Below are 20034 nucleotides of genomic sequence, written 5' to 3' on the forward strand. Positions count from 1 at the left end.
AAAAGCTTCCAGATCTCATTAGGAGAAAATGGGCCAGACTTGTACTCTTATCATATGATTACTTCAAGCCATGCTTAAAATCACAGAAAGCTGGAGTGTCAGAAAGTTTCCTGACATCTGTCTTCTAACGATTCTTTCCACTTTCAGATTAAACAAATTTTGCTATAATGAAACAAGATGAACAGGGAACATCATCTCCATGGGAGGCCACAATGTCTCGTCTTCCATAATAAGCGACTACAACACGTTGGAATCATCTGTACGATGCCAAAGGACCAATTATTACTAGAATTTAATTCTGGGAATAAGATTGGTAGGGAGAAAAGCATCAAGTTCAAACAAAAATACACTCATCAAACTGGCACCTCGTAGGCCCTTCAAACAGAACACTGAACGACACCCCAGGATTCCAGCATGAATACTCATTTTCTGAAGTAAATTAGGCACCCTTCAGGACACAGAGTCATCTTTCCTGACATTATTTTAGAGCTCTAGAAAGTGAAAAACAAATTGAAAAGCCCAAATGCATACCCTTATGCACATTTGCTCACAGGATGGTTTGCAACTAGATTAATTGTGGGTCTATATCCCCCTAGGGGGTAAAACCAGCCTTTCCCATCCCCAGGATGGAATCTCAAATGAGTGGAAAGCAAAGCAAATGTCAAACAACACCTCCATTATCATATGTAAATTGCAGAATAAATGATTTCCTGTCAACAAAATGAATTCTGTATGTTGTTTTGGAAGTGGCCTCTTATTAAACACACAAGTCATTTTCATATTTAAACAAGGACAAATTCAGTGGAAAACAGCCATGTAAAATAAGATCATGACTTTTCAGGAAAAAAAAAAAAAAGCTTGAAAATTAACATTCGAAAATGTATACAGCAACACAAACCACAACAACACATCAATAACCAGTAGACCCTGTTGTGTGAGGATCAAAACTTGGCTCAGGTCAAAACATTTAAGCTGCAGTCCCCACCCTGCTCCTTCTAAGCTGGGAGATCGTGGGCAGTGGAACAGTGGATGTGACGTGAAGCATGGAAAGTTCATGGACTGGCACTTGGCACCGGTAATTGTTACCTGCTATCATTGTTCTTACAATCATCTCTGTGTATTTCTCTATTGCTGCCATCAAGAAAGCAGGCCACTGACAACCTACAGAAAATAAGAATTACCAAGAACACTACTATCAAATTCAGGCTCAATCAGTACAAACCAAACTGTGAATTCAAGGGAAAAAAAAGTACAAATAATCAGAAGACTGGATACACTCGCTCTCCATCAGTCCATGAAGAAGTCAAATCGTTTACATCTGACATGCAAATGACCAGCCCAGCCTGGATTTACATGAAAAAGTACTCTTCTAAATGAGGGATCAACAAACATTTTCTGTAAAAGGCCAGGCTGTAATTATTTTAGGCTTCACAGACCATTTGGACTGGGTAGCAACTACTCCATTCAGCCGCTCAGCTTGCAAGCAGCCACGGACCACGTGGAGAAGAATGTGCCTGGGTGTGTTTCAATAAAACTTTACTGAAACAGGTACTGTCCCTGTTTCTGATCTACATAATAGTTTCAAAAGACAGTATGGTAGGGTTTCTTGTCTTGTTTTTTGTTTGTTTGTTTTTAAGTAAACTCGACGCCCGACGTGAGTCTCAAACTCGTGACCCCAAGATCAAGAGTCACCCCGAGATCATTCCAATAAATGAGCCAGCCAGGTGCCCAAAAGGTAGGTATGTTTTTGCTTGTTTTTCTAGCAGATGGTTTTCTGTCCAGTCCCTAAAATCCCTGTCAACTGAGGGCAAGGAATGGACGGCAGAGCAGAGAGGTGCGGTAGCTGGACGGAGTACGAAGAACCTGTTCTGAAGGGCATCTACCTGTGCTGAGCATGTAGTGGGAACCACATACATATGCCAGGCTGAGGCGCCTGGGTGGCTCAGTCATTAAGTGTCTGCCTCCAGCTCAGGTCATGATCTCAGGGATGGAGCCCCACATCGGGGTCCCTACTGGGCAGGAAGCCTGGTTTTTCCTCTCCTACTCCCCCTGCTTGTGCTCCCTCTCTGGCTTTGTCTCTCTCTGTCAAATAAATACACAAAATCTTAAAAAAAAAAGGGGGGGGGACCCGGAACCCGGGTGGTAGAGTTGGTTAAGTGTTTTTGGCTCAGATCATGATCTCAGGATTGTGAGATCGAGCCCCACGTAGGGCTCCATACTAGGCATGGAGCCTGCTTAAGATTCTTTCTCTCCCTCTCCCTCTGCTCTCCACTCTTCTCCCCTCTACTGGGTGGGGTGGGGGCGGGGAAGAGCTCAGGCCAGAGAATGAGATTGAAACAGAGGTACAAATATGAATAACTTTAAGATAGCAAAATGTCAACCTCTGCAAAATCTGGGAAGTGGGAGTCGTGAGTTGGTTATCTGTACTTCTCAAAGTACTCGAGCTGAAGGACCAGATCTTCTGTGTCCATATTGCTGCAGACTTTGTTTGCATATATAACAAAGACCACCGCATTGGGCAATTGCCATAAAAATGTCTCAACTCTCATTCCCACTTTCTCTACTGGCCTCCTTCTGGACCAATGACAGTTTGCACACTGGCACCAGTCCTCAGACCATACTTTGAGCACTGCGTATATTATTTTCTGGCTTGTACTTTCCCCCTTATGTTTGAAATACAGCACAAATGAAATTTTTAAGTAATAAAATCAGGAAGGAAGAGACCAACCTAAGACATAATCTGAACACTTGGAGGCCGCAGAGCCAATCTGCGGACATGTCAACCAAAGGGTGGGGAACATCTGAAGATTCTGTCATTCAGGAGGGATCTACTGTGGGCCCAGGAGGTACCCACTCTTGTGTCGGGGGTCAGGAGAGTAAGTCATAGTGCCCCTTGCCCTCAGGGAGCTTTCAGTTTGGTCCAGGATTTTTCACCCTGGCCCAGTGGACATTTTGAGCTGGATAGCTCTTGGCTATGGGCAGCTGTCCCATTCTATATTGTGTAGTATGCTTAGCAGCTTTCCTGGCTTCTATCTACCACATGCTAGTGGTACTTTCCCCAGTTGTGAAAACCAAAAAAGCCCTCCAGACATTGCCCGATGCCCCTAAGGACTTGACTTCCACTGTGAACAAGAACTATAATATACCAAGTAGTGTGGAAGGGTCCTCACACCAAAAATGGTAGAGCCTCATGGAAAAACAAGGTCCATAATAAACCATCAGTTCCAACTGAGCGATGGTGATGGCTGTAGGAAAATGGGAGACTGCCTTCCCTCTGCTCCATGACATTCCCACAGTTCCCCGTTGTGCTGGGCTCTAGCACCGACCAGATCCCATCACCTGTGGCATGTCATGGAAGGTTGACAAGAGCCCTGCCGAGGAATTATTGCATTGTGCACTGCATTGAAGAGAAAAGAGAGATAATATCATTATCACCACCAATAACACAAAAGGCAACATGTATTGAGGATGTATTTACATTAACTATTATTCTAAGACCATTATCGCATTTAATGCCCATTACAGTCCAATTAGGTAACATCTAACGGTGCCACATTTTATAGACGGAGAACTGAGGTTAAGAGATATTAAGTAACTCATCTGAGGTCACAGCACTCTTAAGCAGAAGAGGGATTTAAATTTTACCAGAGCACAGTGGTTCCCTAGTCTAGCTTCACATGTAGAAACACAGCTGGTCTTCATTACCCGTGGAGTGCATTTGTGAACTCACCTCCCCAGAACAATGTATTTGTGACCCCAAAAGCAACCCTTGCCACACTTCTGCCGTCATTTGCACATACACATAGTTTGGTGAGTTATTTTGGTCACCCAACTTGACCAGCAGGGATCAAATAAGGTGATGCTCTCCTCTGCCTCTTGTTTCCCTCTCCAGGTAGAAACAAGTGTCCTTTTGATGGGTCTACTAGTGCCCTGTTTTCACATCTTTGCGTTTTGGGGGGATTTCTATTTTAAATGACCATCGAGTGCTAAAGTGCTACCTAGTGCTTCTAAGTGTGAGAAGGCTGTATCTCCCTTACACAGAAAACACACAAAAGGTAAGCTTCCTTCAGGCATGTGGTCAAGTACCGCTGGCCAAGAGGTCAGTGTGAATAAACCAAGAGGAGGGTCCACCCAGATAAAGGAAGGGAAAGTTCATCCACCTGACACGTGACCAATCCATAAATCACTAAAGGTCACATGTGGGATGCATGATGAAGCTATGGGGAAAAAAAAAGAAAGAAAGAAAAGTGGCTGAATTTGCGGATTTCTGAGATGACTACCAATAAAAAATGGCACACAGTGGTTACTGTTCTTGGGGGACTAAAAGCTAAAGACATTTATAGTCCCATTACCCAGGGTCAGGAAAATGTTAAATCTTTCTCATCTACTGTTTTATTTTAAAGAAATACCATATATGTGATTTGTAAGGAATATATATTAAATAAAGTGTCTGAAAAAGAACCACACATAAAACAAGATGATGTATTGAGTGAGTGATGAAAATGTTGGGACCAGAAGCTCAAGGAACCTCACCGGTATCTCCCCCTTGGAACAGTGGCTCAGAATCTGCTAATTCAGCATGCACAGCAGCTCTATGAATAAAAATTCTGTACCTAGATCACGCTTAGAAATTCCCTATTTGTGGGTGAAACTACTACTTCATAGCTCCCGAATCAGACTTTTTAGCAGTGGAACCCAGAAAACTGAATATTTTAAAGCTGTTCATCCACAGACCTGTGTTTATGAATCGCTGTGATTGACACGGGATGTTCTCTCACAAAACTTAACTGTGCATCCTCACCTCCAGCATTAACTCCAAATGTGATGTGTATGGCATGCAGGGGGACCCACAGTCCTACGGGGCTCATGCTGTGAAATGATTTGGTTTATATTCTTGCTTACAGGCAACAATTTCCCTACATCATTAGGCAAAAAAATAAAAATAAAAATAAAAAAATTAAAAATCCAGTCACCCTTCCTATAGTCATTCAAAAAGTAATCTCACACAAATTCTAGCCAGAAGTCTATCTGTGGAGGCAGAAACCTTTAGATAGTATAGACTTGCAGTGATCAGTACACTAGCAAGAATTTTTCACCGACCCCCTGTCACCGTACGCAAATTTTAACTTCCCACCTCTTTAAAACGTTCCCTTTCTGTGTGTGTTTACCACAAACTAGTACACGGGTAACCAGTGCGATGTGTTAGCATTGAGTAACTGGAACAATGCTTAGCACAGAAAGATAATCAGAGACACTCACATGACTATGAATGGTGAGTTGGAAATGTAATTTCTTAAGAGAACAAGGACTGGTTCCAGGTGGGATTTTAGGGTCATCCCCAAATGTCCAATAATGTGTATCTCTAATACAGAAATCCCAGAGGCTGCTCTGCTAAACATGGGTCACATAAAGTGCTTTATGTGACCTTAAAAAAAAAAAGGAATTCTATGGCTGGTGAGTCTGGAAAATGCTGGATAAAACCTTGTAGACACTCAATCACATATTACTCTAATAAAAGTTCTGAGAAACCCAGAAAGGAAGAGAGGAATGAAACATGTCTAAATTACGTTTCCATGAGCAGTTCCCCGACTAAGTCGACGACAGATTTCTTTTAAACAGCTATAAATTTCAGGGAACAATGTTGAGAAATATTTGAATATCTCAATGGCAGAGACCGCAGAGAAAGACATAACAATGCAGCACTGACGGTCCCTTCAGGGCACTGAGAGATCCTGACTCTCGTTTTCTTCAGTATGAGGGTACATTCCAGATCAAACACCACACAGCTTGTGTCCCCCCAGAAATTCAAAAACTGCCCCATTCGCCACAGAACTACCAATAAGGGCCACCATCAGGAGGAGATGTACACCAGGCTTCACTAGGTGTTTCTGCGAGACAATATCCATCCCAACCGAGACAAGAGTGAAGCCGTCTAAAAACACCTACAATTATGCCATTGAGAGAGACAAGCATGAGAAAAGAATGTTCTCATACAGTAAACGTAGTGGTGTCCTGTGTGTTCCGCGAGTGAAAGGGGCTTCCTTCTCCATACAAGGAGAACAGAGGAGAAACGTCAAACTGTGACATTTTCACGTTCAAAAGGCCTGTATCTCAATTCTTTGGTGACACTGGGAGGGCTTCCAGGAAGAAAAGAGTGTGGGGCATGGCTCTCAGTAACAATTCAAAAATGGACACGCGAGACCAGGGTGTGCACGTACGTGTGCTGGGTGGGCTGACAGGAAGGGCAGCTTTGGATGAAGTTTGACTAGAATGAACACATGTAACCCAGGGAAGAGTTTGATTCATCACAATTCCATAGTGGCCGATTCCTGTGAGAAAAACAGCCAGAAGATAAAACTTAATTATACTTTCTGGGGCCATGGGAGACATTCTTGCGTGAGGAGTCTGATGTGTGCTTGGCGCCGGCCGAGGAAGGAAAGACTGTGTGTGTGGGAGAAGAGAGAGAGCCAGGAGGAAGGAGTGTCCTCTCAGAAGTAATTTTGGACTCTTAGGGAAAACTTAAATTAATAACAGAACTTTTGAAGTAATCATGATAAAGTGTTGAAGGGCGCAACATGAACTCTGAGCCCAGGCTGCCTGGATTCCCCATCCCAACTCTGCCACTTACCCGGCTGTGTGACCTGGGGCTGGTTGCTTAACTTCTCTGTGCCTCAGTTTTCTCACGTGCAAAATGGGGATGTTAATAGTACACCCCCCCTAAAAAGACTGATGTGAAGTTCAAACGAGCATTTAAAGCACTTAGCACAGTACTTGGCATATGCAAGTGCTCTTAAACAGTGTGCTAGAGCTGGTTCATTCGGCCTCACGAGAGCCAAATCTTTCTCAATTCTATATTCATTGATATGAATATATCATGAATATATCATGGCTTGCCAAGCCAGAGTCAGGTGTTAAACATTTATCAACACATCACTCACACACATGTACAGGTATATACATATATATGCATATATGGGCATGCATCTCTATGAATGTGTTTGCCATTATTATTATCATTATTATGATTTTATAAACTGTGACTCAAGCAGAGACTGATTCTTTTTTTTTTTTCTTTTTTTGTAGTAAACTTTACACCCAACCTGGGGCTCAAACTCATGGCCCCCGATCAAGAGTTGGATGTTTTACTCAGTGAGCCAGCCAGGCGCTCCCAAAACAGACTGAATTCCTGGCTCGGATCCAGATTATATGAAAATTCTGAGGTTGATCCAAATTGCAACCCACCGCAAATATTTATGGAGTGCCAGCAACAAGGGTGGCACAGGTGTAGTCATGAGGGGCTACAGAAAAAGCACAGCAAAGGGTCCCCACATCATGAGTGTACAACCTAGCTAGGACTTTTTGCAAAGATGATAGCAGACGTAAGACCCAAACACACCCCATCTCATCTGCCTCCTTACCTCCTCTTCACCTGCCCCAGGGTTAAAGGAAGAGCAAGTAGGAATCTGGAACCTGGCACCAAGTAGCTGGTGAGCTCAGCTTTCCTCAGCATCACTGGGAACACCACTGGAGCCTGTCTGATTTATTCCTTGCCCCCCCAAAACCTCGGCTCTCTCCATAGTTAATGTGCACAAATACAGCCATTGCCAGAAGCTGTGCGTATTTGCTCCTCATCTCTCCTACCAGATAAATACAAAAGCCCCAGCCACACCCACAGGGACATTTTTCATATTAGAAAAAATCAACACGCCTGTATCAGCCCCTAAAATATGTCGAAGTGCTTTTTGTAACTTTCTACCTTTGGAGACTATTCACTCACTCCTTCTAGCCATGTCTTATGATGTAGCAAAACTGAAAGCCAGGAACTGTAATGATAGTTACACCCAATAACACCCAATAACACCTAATGTTTACTGGGAATTAACCATCAGCCATGCACATTCCTCTTGGTACTTTCCATCACTCCTCACAACCCTGTGACATAGCCTGTTAATGTCCCCATTTTATAGATGGGAAGATTAAGCTTTAAGAGATGACATAACCTGCCTGGGGTCCCAGAGCTGGAGAGAACTGAAATGGGATCTAGAGTTTGAAAAACTCTAGAGCTGTCAATCATGTGCTTCATCCCTGCACTCCTGGCATTTGGAGCTAGGTGATTCCTTGCTCTGCAGTGCTGTGCTTTACGTATGTTTAACAACATCTCTGGGCTCTCCCCACTAGATATCAGGAGCAATTCCTTTTTCTTTTCTTTTCTTTTTCTTTTTTTTTTTTTTTTAAATCTATTTATTTGAGAGCAAGAAGCGGGGGTGCACCATTGGGGGTCAGAGAGAATGAGAGAGAATCTCGAGCAGACTGAAGCAGACTGTACTGAGCCAGCAGTCTGATGCCGGGCTCCCTCCCAGGACCCTGAGATCACAACCTGAGCCAAAACCAAGAATCAGATGCTTAACTGACGGAGGCACGCAGGCGCCCCAGCAATTCCCATTTGTAACAATTAAGTGTCTCCAATAAGAAACAAACTCATGTGAGTGAATTTGCTAAATGTCCCCTCTAGACCAAAATCATCCTGGCTGAGGACTACCTCTATAAAAATAAAGAGAAATAGAGTGGAGAAATTCCAAAATCCAGCTATGTATTAGAAATGGGGATACAGGGGCGCCTGGGTGGCTCAGTGGGTTAAGCCGTTGCCTTCAGCTCAGGTCATGATCTCGGGGTCCTGGGATTGAGTCCCGCATCGGGCTCTCTGCTCCGCGGGGAGCCTGCTTCCTCCTCTCTCTCTCTGTCTACTTGTGATCTCTCTCTGTCAAATAAATAAATAAATTCTTAAAAAAAAAAAAGAAATGGGGATACATTTAAAAATAAGATTAGAAATGCAGATGCCAGGCTCTATCACTGATTCAGAAAATCTGAATTTGTGGGGGTCCAGCAAAACAGTCCTGGAAAATCTATTAGGGGAGACATCTGACACCAATTAGTCACGTCATTTTAGGAAATTGGCTGCCATTTCTGTGCCTCAAATTGCTTATCTATAAATTGAATGGACAAGGCTAGACTATATTTAAGACCTCCCCAGAGCTAATAATCCATTCTGTGAAATCACCTGACACCCATCACTTTGTTCCTTGACAGGCTTGCATCCCACACTGCACACAGTGGGTCAAATCCCCAAAGGAAAAGTGTGTACAACTCCAGTCTTTTTATAACTATGAAACACTATGGCCAATGATAGATTCCTTAACACAAATATAATCTATTCAATGTGGACACAAAACCAGCGCAGAATCATTGCTAGAAAAAGGCTGATTTCTACTTCACGTCTGAGGGTAAAAATTTAATTCCAAATGAGAAATGCATCTCCCCATTATGCAAAATGTTTGCTGCATCCATGAGGGAAAAAAGTCCCCCAAACCAGGATCACCATAACACTAGAAATATATGGCTTGAAGTGACACCAGGAAATGTGTTCATGCTTTCCGATTCATGAACTGCATTTATGTTATTTGTATAATAAAATACAAAAGAAAAAAGTGGGAATTTTCTACACCCTTGATGGGAAGGCCTTAGAATGAAAATCCTAGATCCAATTCCCAACAGGACAGAATTCATTCCATGACAAGTAAGTACTTTAGAGAATCAAACCATCATTGCAATTATCTGTATATACTAGTTAAGCACAAAGTGAGAAAATTGCTGATGGCGCAAACCAATAGCTTCAAAGAAGACATATTCCTTTGCTTTGACCGATTTGTGAATAATCTGCAGGTTACCTCAGCTCAGGTCACTTCTACTTTGTATGCCTGTTTGTAAAAATGAAATGAAAATGGTTACATTGGAAAGTGTCTGGAGTTGTTAAAGCAAAAATGAGAATAACTATTTTTTAAGAAGGAAAGGGACAAAAAAAAAAAAATCCCTGCAAGAATGATGAATAGAAGGGTATGGTCAGGGATAGAGAGGAAAGGGAAAATTTTCCTGGATTAGGAGACTATGATACAGCCTTCTGCCCAGAAATTGCAAGCTATTAATTAATTAGGAGAGGATCTGATAACACTAAATAAATGTAGTGAAAACTGGCTGCACAGGAAACAGATCTACAGCTTTAATTTCAAATCCATTCCTTTAAATATGCACTACCAGTAGACTCTAGGATGGGTAGAGCTACTCAACATTAAAGTGTTAAAGAAATTATTTCACCTTTCTGGGTGAATATGGAATTATAGAAGAAGAGAATCTATTGATCTTAAGTGAGATGCCACTAGGCCACGATCAAGAATGAAAAATTGCTTTCTTCTCTTGCAGCTTCTCATTTGATGTGTTAAATCAGTTCTGAGAAGGGTAGTGCTACAGAACACTTGTTCCCCAGCCCAACAGGGTGTCACCTAAATGATGCCTACCGCCATCTGTTGGTCGCAGACAGAATTGCATGTGTACTTAGGCTTGCAGGCTTCTTGGTTTACACTGGATCAAAGTTCCTTAATTGAGTGTCTACCTTTTCGTGTGTCTGTTAGCCATCTGGATGTTTTCTTTGGAAAAGTGTCTATTCATGTCTTCTACCCATTTCTTAACTGGGTTATTTGGTTTGGGCTGTTGAGTTTGGTAAACTCTTTATAGACTTCGGACACTACTACTTTATCAGATAGTCATTTACAGATAACTTCTCCCATTCTTTAAGAGTCTTGTTGACTGCTTCCTTTGCTGTGCAGAAACATTTTACCTTGACAAAGTCCCAGTAGTTCATTTTTGCTATTGTTTCTCTTGCCTTTAGAGATGTGTCTTGTAAGAAGTTGCTACAGCTGAAGTCAAAGAGGTTTCTGCCTTTGTTCTCTTCTAGGATTGTGATGGTTTCCTGTCTCACATTTAGGTCTTTCATCCATCAGGGAAATACAAATCAAAACCACGATGAGATAGCACCTCGCACTTGTCAGAACGGTGAAAGCTAACAACGCAAAAAAACAACAGGTGTTGGCAAGGATGTGGAGAAAGGGGAAGCCTCCTGCCCTGTTGGTGGGAGTGCAAGCTGGGGCAGCCACTTGGAGAACAGTTTGGAGGCTCCTCAAAAAGTTAAAAATAGAATTATTCTATGATGCCCTACTAGGTGTTTAATCCAAAGGATATAAAAATACAGATTTGAAGGGGTGCACGCTCCCCTAATGGTTACAGCAGCATTATCAACAATAGCCAAACTATGGGTTGAGCCCAAATGTCCACTGACTGAAGAACGGATAAAGATGTGTCATGTATACACAATGGAATATCAGTCAGCCATCCAAAAAATGAAATCTTCCTATTTGCAACAACATAGATGGAACTAGAGGGTATTATGCTAAGCTAAATAAGTCAGTCTGAGAAAGACAAATACCATGATTTCACTCATATGTTAAATTTAAGAAACAAAACAGATGAACATATGGGAAGGGGGAAAAGAAAAAAAAAAGGAGAGAGGGAAACAAGCCATAAGAGACTCTTAAGGATAGAGAACAAACTGAGGGTTGATGGAAAGAGGTGGGTGGGGGATGGGCGGGGGGGTGATGGGTACTAATGGGCACTTGTTGGGTGTTGCATGTAAGTGACAAATCACTGAATTCCACTCCAGAAATCAATATTCCACTGTGTGTTAACTAAAATTTAAAGTAAAAACAAAACAAAACAAAACTGAAAACCCCACAAAGTTCCCTAATTGAAGTTTTACAAGTGGAAGAACATCTTTATACTATTTTTTAAAGATTTTATTCATTTATTCATGAGAACTAGAGAGAGAGAGAAGCAGAGGGAGAAGCAGGCTCCCCGCAGAGCAGGGAGCCCAACGCAACACTGGATCCCAGGATCCCGTATCACAACCTGAGCCGAAGGCAGATGCTTAACCAACTGAGTCAGCCAGGTGCCCTCTTTATACTATTCTTAAGGTATACTGCAGAAATTCTGAAATATTTCTCCTCATGTTTTTACCCCTTCTATGGCCAGACAATGAATGAATTCTCTGAAGTGATCTGGAAGTAAAGTTTAAAATAATTGCCTCAAATTTCCTGATTCTTCATATTTTATTTTGAATGAATTTTGCACTGTACACTAGAGTAATCGATGTCTGGTACTCTAAAAATATTTAAGAGTATTTACTGTTTGACTGCTCATGTTTTACCATCAAATATTTGGGTTACATTGATGATTCTTTTGAGGGTACCACATCTTGCCCCTGGTTTCAGGGAAGCCCGGATACTTACAACCTCCAGAAATGCGCTTGCCCCATTCTGAGAAAAACAATCATGAAGTCAACCTCTGCTCTGCTGCAGTGGCTCTGTGCCTACACTAAGCCTCATTATCCTTCTGTGTACTTGCACGAGGCCTCTTAGGCTGCTTCTAGCTCAGGCAGCTTCTGCAACAATGGCTATCACACACACAAGAGGCAAGCTTGACTCTTCTTGCTACTAGCAAGCCGCAGGTGCACACCGTTACAAAATGGTGTGCAGAAAAATGTAATAATTCTACTATTTTATGTAATAGAAAATTAGGCTAATGAAATATTGTAAATAGCCATTCTCTGTTTCCTATATATTCCTTAAAAGCTGTTATATTCAAGCTGGCAACATAAAAGCTCCACCCCCCCCATTCTCCTCATTAGCAAAATGGGGAAATGCCTTACATGTGGGGTAATATTTAAGCATACACTGTAACTTAATAAGGACCAACTTAGAGGGGCATCTGGCTTGCTCAGTCAGAAGAGTGTGCAACTTTTGGTCTCAGGGTCATGAGTTCGAGCCCCATGTGGGGTACAGACGTTACTTAAAAAAATAAAATCTTACGGGGCACTTGGGTGGCTCAGTGGGTTAAAGCCTCTGCCTTCAGCTCAGGTCATGATCTCAGGGTCCTGGGATCGAGCCCCACATGGGGCTCTCAGCTCAGCAGGGAGCCTGCTTCCCCCTCTCTCTCTGCCTACTTATGCTCTCTCTCTCTCTGTCAAATAAATAAACAAACTCTTTAAATAAATAAATAAATAAATAAAATCTTAAAAGACTTTTTTTAAAAGATAGACTTAGAGCTCAAGGGTGGGGCAAAAGTGGATGCTAAAGCCTCAAGCAGGGACCACATCAAAAGAGGTCTCAAAGAAAGAACTCTTAAAAACTCAACAATAAGAAAACAACCCAATTAAAAATGGGCCCAGGATCTTAACAACACAACAGCAAAACAGATATACAGGTGGCAAATAAGCAGAAGAAAAGGTGCTCCAGGGCATCTGCTGTCATGGAAATGCAAATTAAAACAAGGAGACACCACTATACACCTGTTAGAATGGTCACAATCTAGAACGCAGACAACATCAACTGCTGGCAAGGATGTGGAGCCACAGGAACTCTTACTCGTTGCTGATCGGAAGGAAAAGCTGTATGGCCACCTTGGAAGACAGCTTGGAGGTCTCTTGCAAAACTAAACACACTGCTCTTGCAAAACTAAACACATTGTTACTATAGTTTGAAGCAATCAAACTCCTTGGTATTTACCTAAAGGAGCTGAAAAATTATGCCCACCCAAAACTCTGCACACAGACATTTATGGCAGCTTTATTCATAACCAGCATAGCACAGAAGCAACCAGCAGGTAAATGCATAAAGAATCTGCGACACATGCCGACAATGGAATATTATTCAGTGTAGGAAGGAATGAGCTATCAAGCCATGAAAAACCACTGAGGAACCTTAAATGTGCAGGACTAAGTAAAAGAAATCAATCTGAGAAGAAACATCCTGTATGATTCCAACTATATGACATTCTGGAAAAGGCAAAATGACGGAGACAGTGAAAGGATTAGCGGTTGGCAGGGATCAGGGAAGAGGGAAAGACTGCAGAGCCAGAGCACACAGGATTGTTAGGGCAGTGAAAACATCCTAACTACCACTGCTGACTACTCCCTGCTAACTACCGCTGCATGCACGACATTACACATGAGTCCAGACCCAAAGAATGTGTCTATAACGCCAAGAGTGAGCCTTCATGTAAACTATGGCCTCTGGGTCGTAACGACAGCATCAGCGTAGGTTCATCAGTTATAACAACTGACCCACTCTGGGTAAGGGGGTGGTTAAAGGGGGGAGGCGTTGCACACGAGGGGACGAGGAAACAGGAACTCTATATCTTCCTCTTAATTTTGCTGTATACCTAAAACAGGTCAAAAAAAGAAACTCTTCCAAATGCGTGCACGTGTGTGTGTGTGTGTGTGTGTGTGTCTGTGGCTGTGTGTAAAGAAAAAAGATGTTAAGGAGCTTAGATTTCCCCACTTGGTGGCCTGTGGAGTTTTCACACTCTGACAAGTCCAAGGAGGTAATGCACCACGGCGGAGAAGTCAATCAAGGCGTGATAGCATGAGGCCTTCCGTTAACATTCTCGCAAACACTGAAGAGCACAAGCCTTCCAATGTATTTTCAAGAACAAGTGCATCTTCCCTATGATCACAGACACTCCCAGGCCCAAAAGGTGCCAATGAAACCCTACACACAGGAACTCTAGTCTCAGGACAAGGGGCAAAGGGTAAGAGACTGAGCATCCAGACTAATCCCTTCTTTCTCTTTCACAGACACAATTCAGCCTCCCCAGGTTCTAAAGCAGCTTCTTCCAGACAAGCTTTCACAGGACCTTTCCCCTAAAGCGACCCCCTCGCCCACCAAACCCAGAAAACAAAAAAGAGCATTCCAATGCGCCTTTCACCTGTTCCGTATCCCCACTCCGGCCCGGCGCCGGGTGTCCTCCAGTCTGAAGGCTGCCCACCACGCACCCTGCTGTATAATTCAGAATCTGGTACGCTTCCCAGTCTAGATCAGTAGTCTAAATTTGTACTACCACAAAAGCTTCAAGCGATTAATCAGTTGCAAATCAAATATTAAAAATGAGGATTAATCTCATCACTGCCTGACAGATGCATTTAGTGTTAATAAATAAACTTCAAACTTCCTGCAGACACTGCAAAGTGCATTCCCAATTTGCTTTTGCTCCTGGTGCCTACTAAGGAGGAGGGGGAGAGCTCCATTGATATTCTAAGGCTGCACTACAAGTATTCAAGCAGTTGAGGCTCTGCTCTATCTCATAAGAAAAAAGCATCAGAAATTAGAGGGGCCGAAACATTATGACCGATGCTCTCTGATCTCCCTAACGAAACTTCAAATATACTGTCAGACCCAATCCCATCGTGTGGGCAGTGAGATTCATGAGGCCAAATAAAAATACCGTTATGATATTCAGGGACATGTGCAATCGAAGGATAGATGAAAAACTCCATATGTTTGGGGTTTTCAGTATAATTTAAAACAGTAACATACTGGCCTGAAAAATGGAACCCCCATGGCCTCCAAACTTCAAGGATAATGGAAGATGCTTGGTAAGAAGAAACCAGTTCAGAAAAGTAAATTCATCAGTTTTGAAGTAATTTCTGCCAAAGCACAAATGGCAATTTAAAAATGGGCTAAACTGCCAGAAAAATACTACTTGAAAGTTTAGTAATAGCACATTAGAGCACACATATAAAAGTTACATCTTGTACACCTGAAAGGAATCATAGGCTATTATGTACCAATTATACTTCTATTTTTAAAAGTCAGGTATCATGGAGTGTGTAAAACTATGCAGAGGGACAAGAGGAGGCATATAACACTGTAGCACTGTGAATTCAACAGCATATTAAAAACAAAACAAACAAAACTCAAACCAACCATGAGCCAAATAGTACTTAAACCAGAAAACTGAAGGTTAAGTATAATAAAAAGACCCACTGGGGTCTGCAAAACACATATTTTGGCATACTTTTAGTATAGCATGACGACATTTATAGTATTATATTTAATAGTGAATTTTGGAAACAGAGAGGAGTTACACAATGATGACAGACCTATACAAAGAAATTCTACTTAACTGTTAGAAAGGACAAGACTTACTCGCAATGAGAGGAAAATGGACCCTAAAGGAAATGGATGGAAACTACAGTCACATTTTTATAAAAGCCACAACCATGTACACATATACATGTCTATATTTAAAGTAAGAAGCATGGAAAGGCATACAGTGAACAATTACACGTGGTTAGCTCTGGGGAAAGAAATTGGAGCAGAGGCTTGTTTTTACTCCAGAAATTTCTGAAATCTAAGATTTTTTTAATGAACATATTTCTTTCATATTTAATTTGTAATTTGTAATTAAATAAATACATACATAAATAAATGTGTGTGTGTGTGTGTGTGTGTGTGTGTGTGTATACATACATACAAACTCTGGAAGCTAAGGGGGAAAAAAAAACACCCCTGAATTAGAAACACAGAATGAGAACCAGCCAAGACAGGTCATCTAAGGAAGGATGTCCATCACCTCCATCAAAGACAACGCTCCTTTTTATGAAGGCTCTGGGGAACAAGATGGTAGAGTTTCTGGATAACCTAGTCGATTGTTACACAATCTCATTGGGGAACAGGCCTTTTATCTATGCCCTTCTCCTCACTCTCCGCTCAGGGCCAATCCTTTACTACTTTCCTCAGGAGCTATAGAAAACAGATGGCCACACCATCTTTTGAATTTGTCAATGAGTCACACAAAACCAACAGCATTTTTCTGGAGGGACAATATTGCGTCTGACAATACAGAGTGACATATCCCAGTGTGCTCTTCACACGGGAATTTACTAGACTTCATTACTAATGAGCTACTCAAAGGGGTTCTGCCAGATGTATTTAATTTAATAAAAACAAGTATTAATTCAGGGTCTCCCGTGCACTTAGTATTTTATTATGAGCTGTGGAGGGTCCTTTAGAAATGTAAAATATCATGGTTGGGAGGGAGAACATGATAACAGGGGGATAAACAATGCAGATTACTTCAGGATTAATTAGGAGAATGCACTCATTTTTTACTATTATTATTGAAGCATGAACAACATGTTTGGAGTTGAGCCTCAGACAAATAGGGTGAGGAGAGAGATCTTTTTGAAAGACTTTTAAAAATTGTACTATTTTGTTTTGCCTTCCTTTTTAAAAGCTTTTGATATTGACTATTCACCAGCAAGATCTAACAACCTTTGAAAAGGAAAGCCAGAAAGGGGGGCGAGAGCCAACAGCAAGGCAGAGGCAGGAAGACTAAGAAGTGACTGAGACACCCTGTGGGGACAGATAGGTTGGGGGCAGGGGCCCAGCCATATCAGTGAAGACCTGATCCAGTCTTCTGACAGACCAGCAAGGTTTGGGCATCCTCAACAAAAGGGGATGTTTCTGTCCGTTACAGGAACAGTAAAAAAAAAAAATGTGAGATCCAGAACGTTGCTTAAGATAATGGAGAAGAAACCGTGTCAGGACGAGGAGAGAGGAAGGCAGTTTAAAAATGCAAAATGGGGGAACTTTCCAGAACGCTCGGTGAGACGCGGAGGAGCGGCGGCTACCCGAGCTGCGCCCAGCAACGCGCTCCTTCCCGCTCCTCCACATCGGCCTCGGCCCTCTCACCGGCTGTAGAAAATGGTGAAAGAAACCACTTATTATGATGTTTTGGGGGTCAAACCCAATGCCACCCAAGAAGAACTGAAAAAGGCCTACAGGAAACTGGCTTTGAAGTACCACCCTGATAAGAATCCAAATGAAGGAGAGAAGTTTAAACAGATTTCTCAAGCTTATGAAGTACTCTCTGATGCAAAGAAAAGGGAATTATATGACAAAGGAGGTGAACAGGCAATTAAAGAAGGTGGAGCTGGTGGTGGTTTTGGCTCCCCCATGGACATCTTTGATATGTTTTTTGGAGGAGGAGGAAGAATGCAGAGAGAAAGGAGAGGTAAAAATGTTGTGCATCAGCTCTCAGTAACCTTAGAAGATTTATATAACGGTGCAACAAGAAAACTAGCTCTGCAAAAGAATGTGATTTGCGATAAATGTGAAGGCCGAGGTGGTAAGAAAGGAGTTGAGTGTTGTCCCAATTGCCGAGGTACTGGAATGCAAATAAGAATTCATCAGATAGGACCTGGAATGGTTCAGCAAATTCAGTCTGTGTGCATGGAGTGCCAGGGCCATGGGGAACGGATCAGTCCTAAAGATAGATGTAAAAGCTGCAATGGAAGGAAGATAGTTCGAGAGAAGAAGATTCTAGAAGTTCATATTGACAAAGGCATGAAAGATGGCCAGAAGATAACATTCCATGGTGAGGGAGACCAAGAACCAGGACTGGAACCAGGAGATATTATCATTGTTTTAGATCAGAAGGATCATGCTGTTTTTACTCGGCGAGGAGAAGACCTTTTCATGTGTATGGACATACAGCTGGTTGAAGCACTGTGCGGTTTTCAAAAGCCAATATCTACTCTTGACAACCGAACCATTGTCATCACCTCTCATCCAGGTCAAATTGTCAAGCATGGAGATATCAAGTGTGTGCTAAATGAAGGCATGCCAATTTATCGTAGGCCATATGAAAAGGGTCGCCTCATCATCGAATTTAAGGTAAATTTTCCTGAGAATGGCTTTCTGTCTCCTGATAAACTCTCTTTGCTGGAAAAACTCCTCCCTGAGAGGAAGGAAGTTGAAGAGACTGATGAAATGGACCAGGTAGAACTGGTGGACTTTGATCCAAATCAGGAAAGACGGCGCCACTACAATGGGGAAGCATATGAGGATGATGAACATCATCCCAGGGGTGGTGTTCAGTGTCAGACCTCTTAATGGGGCCAGTGAATAACACTGCTGGCATCTTATGTGCAGTAGTGAATGAGTGAAGGACTATAATCATAGCTCACTACTTGCTATTGTTTTTGTTTTAATATTCAACTATAGTAGTGTTTTAAAAGTTAAATGAAGAATAAACTCAAATATAAAAGCTCTGACTTTGCCCCGTATGTATGATGACTTCAGTGTGGAAGATAAGTTTAATATTTGTAAAAACTGCTTTCAAAAAAAATCTCCCCTAGCATTTGTTAGGCCATACCTTGTAATTAATTTCAGTTCTATGTATATGAAACAGCTCAGACTGAAATGCTGGGTGTATGTATATTGACTTCAGTGTATGACCCTTAATTGTTAAGCTATGAAGTTAAAACTTGTATTTAATTGGCAATCAGACAAAGAATTTGTAGAGAATTTGTAGAGAAGTGTTGGTCTATAGTTATGTTAAGTGGGATTCATTGTGATGCCTCTGCATTTATTGCCTCAACTGTTACTTGAAGATGGCATGCTATGTAATTTGGCCTGTGGTATCAGTGATAGAAAGGATACCTCTTTAAAGAAGGGGTTTGTCATATGCTGCTGCTTGAGGGCTTGCACTTGTAGAATTGCATTCCCTTCTGTGCCATCTTTTTCTTCCCCTTTTTTTAAATATATATATACATATATATATATCAGTCCTGGTTATACTTTTTTGCCTTCTTTTTGGACCATGATAAGCTTCAGAGTAGTGGCTTCGGGAGCAGGGTAACTTACAGTGAAGAGACATTTACGTGGAGAAGTTTGCATGTATGCGATAGGAAGGTTTTTTTTTATTTAAGGTATGTTACAGGCTTACTTTAAATAACGCTCCGAAGTAACTGTAATTTAATGTTGGTAGTATAGCAAATTATGATGAATAGCTTTAATTGTATGTTTAAAAAGTCATGTTCACAAGCTTAAATCTGGTTATCAGAATTAAGCAATTGGAATGTATGAATGTCTCCTTAATATACTGATTACAAAGCATTTCCAGTGTGTCACTACAGGCTTTTTTTTCCCCTAGATTGAAAGCATTGTCTTTTCATTAAGTAAGATAGGAGATTATTTAATTAGTTAAATGGGTAATACAAAATGTTACTTAAACCATAGTTAAATGTTAAACAAGAGTGTATGTGGGTGAGGGGTGAGTAATGAGCCAAAAGGGATTTTAAAAACTTAAGCAAACACTAGAGTGAGAATGTCCAGAGTGTTTGCCTGTTTGTTCTGGTTCTGCTGCATCTCCCATAATCAGGAAGCTTAAACATTTCTAACCAAGAAGTGGCCCAGGTCTTAAGTTTCCTTGTAGGAAACTAAAACGTAGCGTATAAGAGTAGTTCCTTAAAAAAAGTATTTGAAATAATGGCTGTGACAAATCTTGAATTTCTAAAGAGAATGT

At 41.6% G+C, this 20034-nt stretch overlaps 2 protein-coding genes across 19 annotated transcripts in view; one reads left to right on the forward strand and one right to left on the reverse strand.

The window, feature by feature from the left end:
- The window catches only part of MAGI1 (membrane associated guanylate kinase, WW and PDZ domain containing 1), a 648444-nt gene that overhangs the window by 299292 nt on the left and 329118 nt on the right, over window positions 1-20034 (reverse strand). The window lies entirely within an intron of this gene.
- Window positions 17330-18781, forward strand: LOC131824104 (dnaJ homolog subfamily A member 1-like). Its single transcript, XM_059161456.1, has one exon. The coding sequence runs from the start codon at window positions 17430-17432 to the stop codon at window positions 18618-18620; it is 1191 nt and encodes a 396-aa protein (XP_059017439.1). The 5' UTR covers window positions 17330-17429; the 3' UTR covers window positions 18621-18781.

The sequence above is a fragment of the Mustela lutreola genome, chromosome 2 (genome assembly GCF_030435805.1).
Source record: "Mustela lutreola isolate mMusLut2 chromosome 2, mMusLut2.pri, whole genome shotgun sequence".
NCBI lineage: Eukaryota > Metazoa > Chordata > Mammalia > Carnivora > Mustelidae > Mustela > Mustela lutreola.

Coding starts and splice junctions, on each gene's coding strand:
- LOC131824104 (XM_059161456.1), top strand. CDS start 17,430: ATGGTGAAAGAAACCACTTATTATGATGTTTTGGGGGTCAAACCCAAT.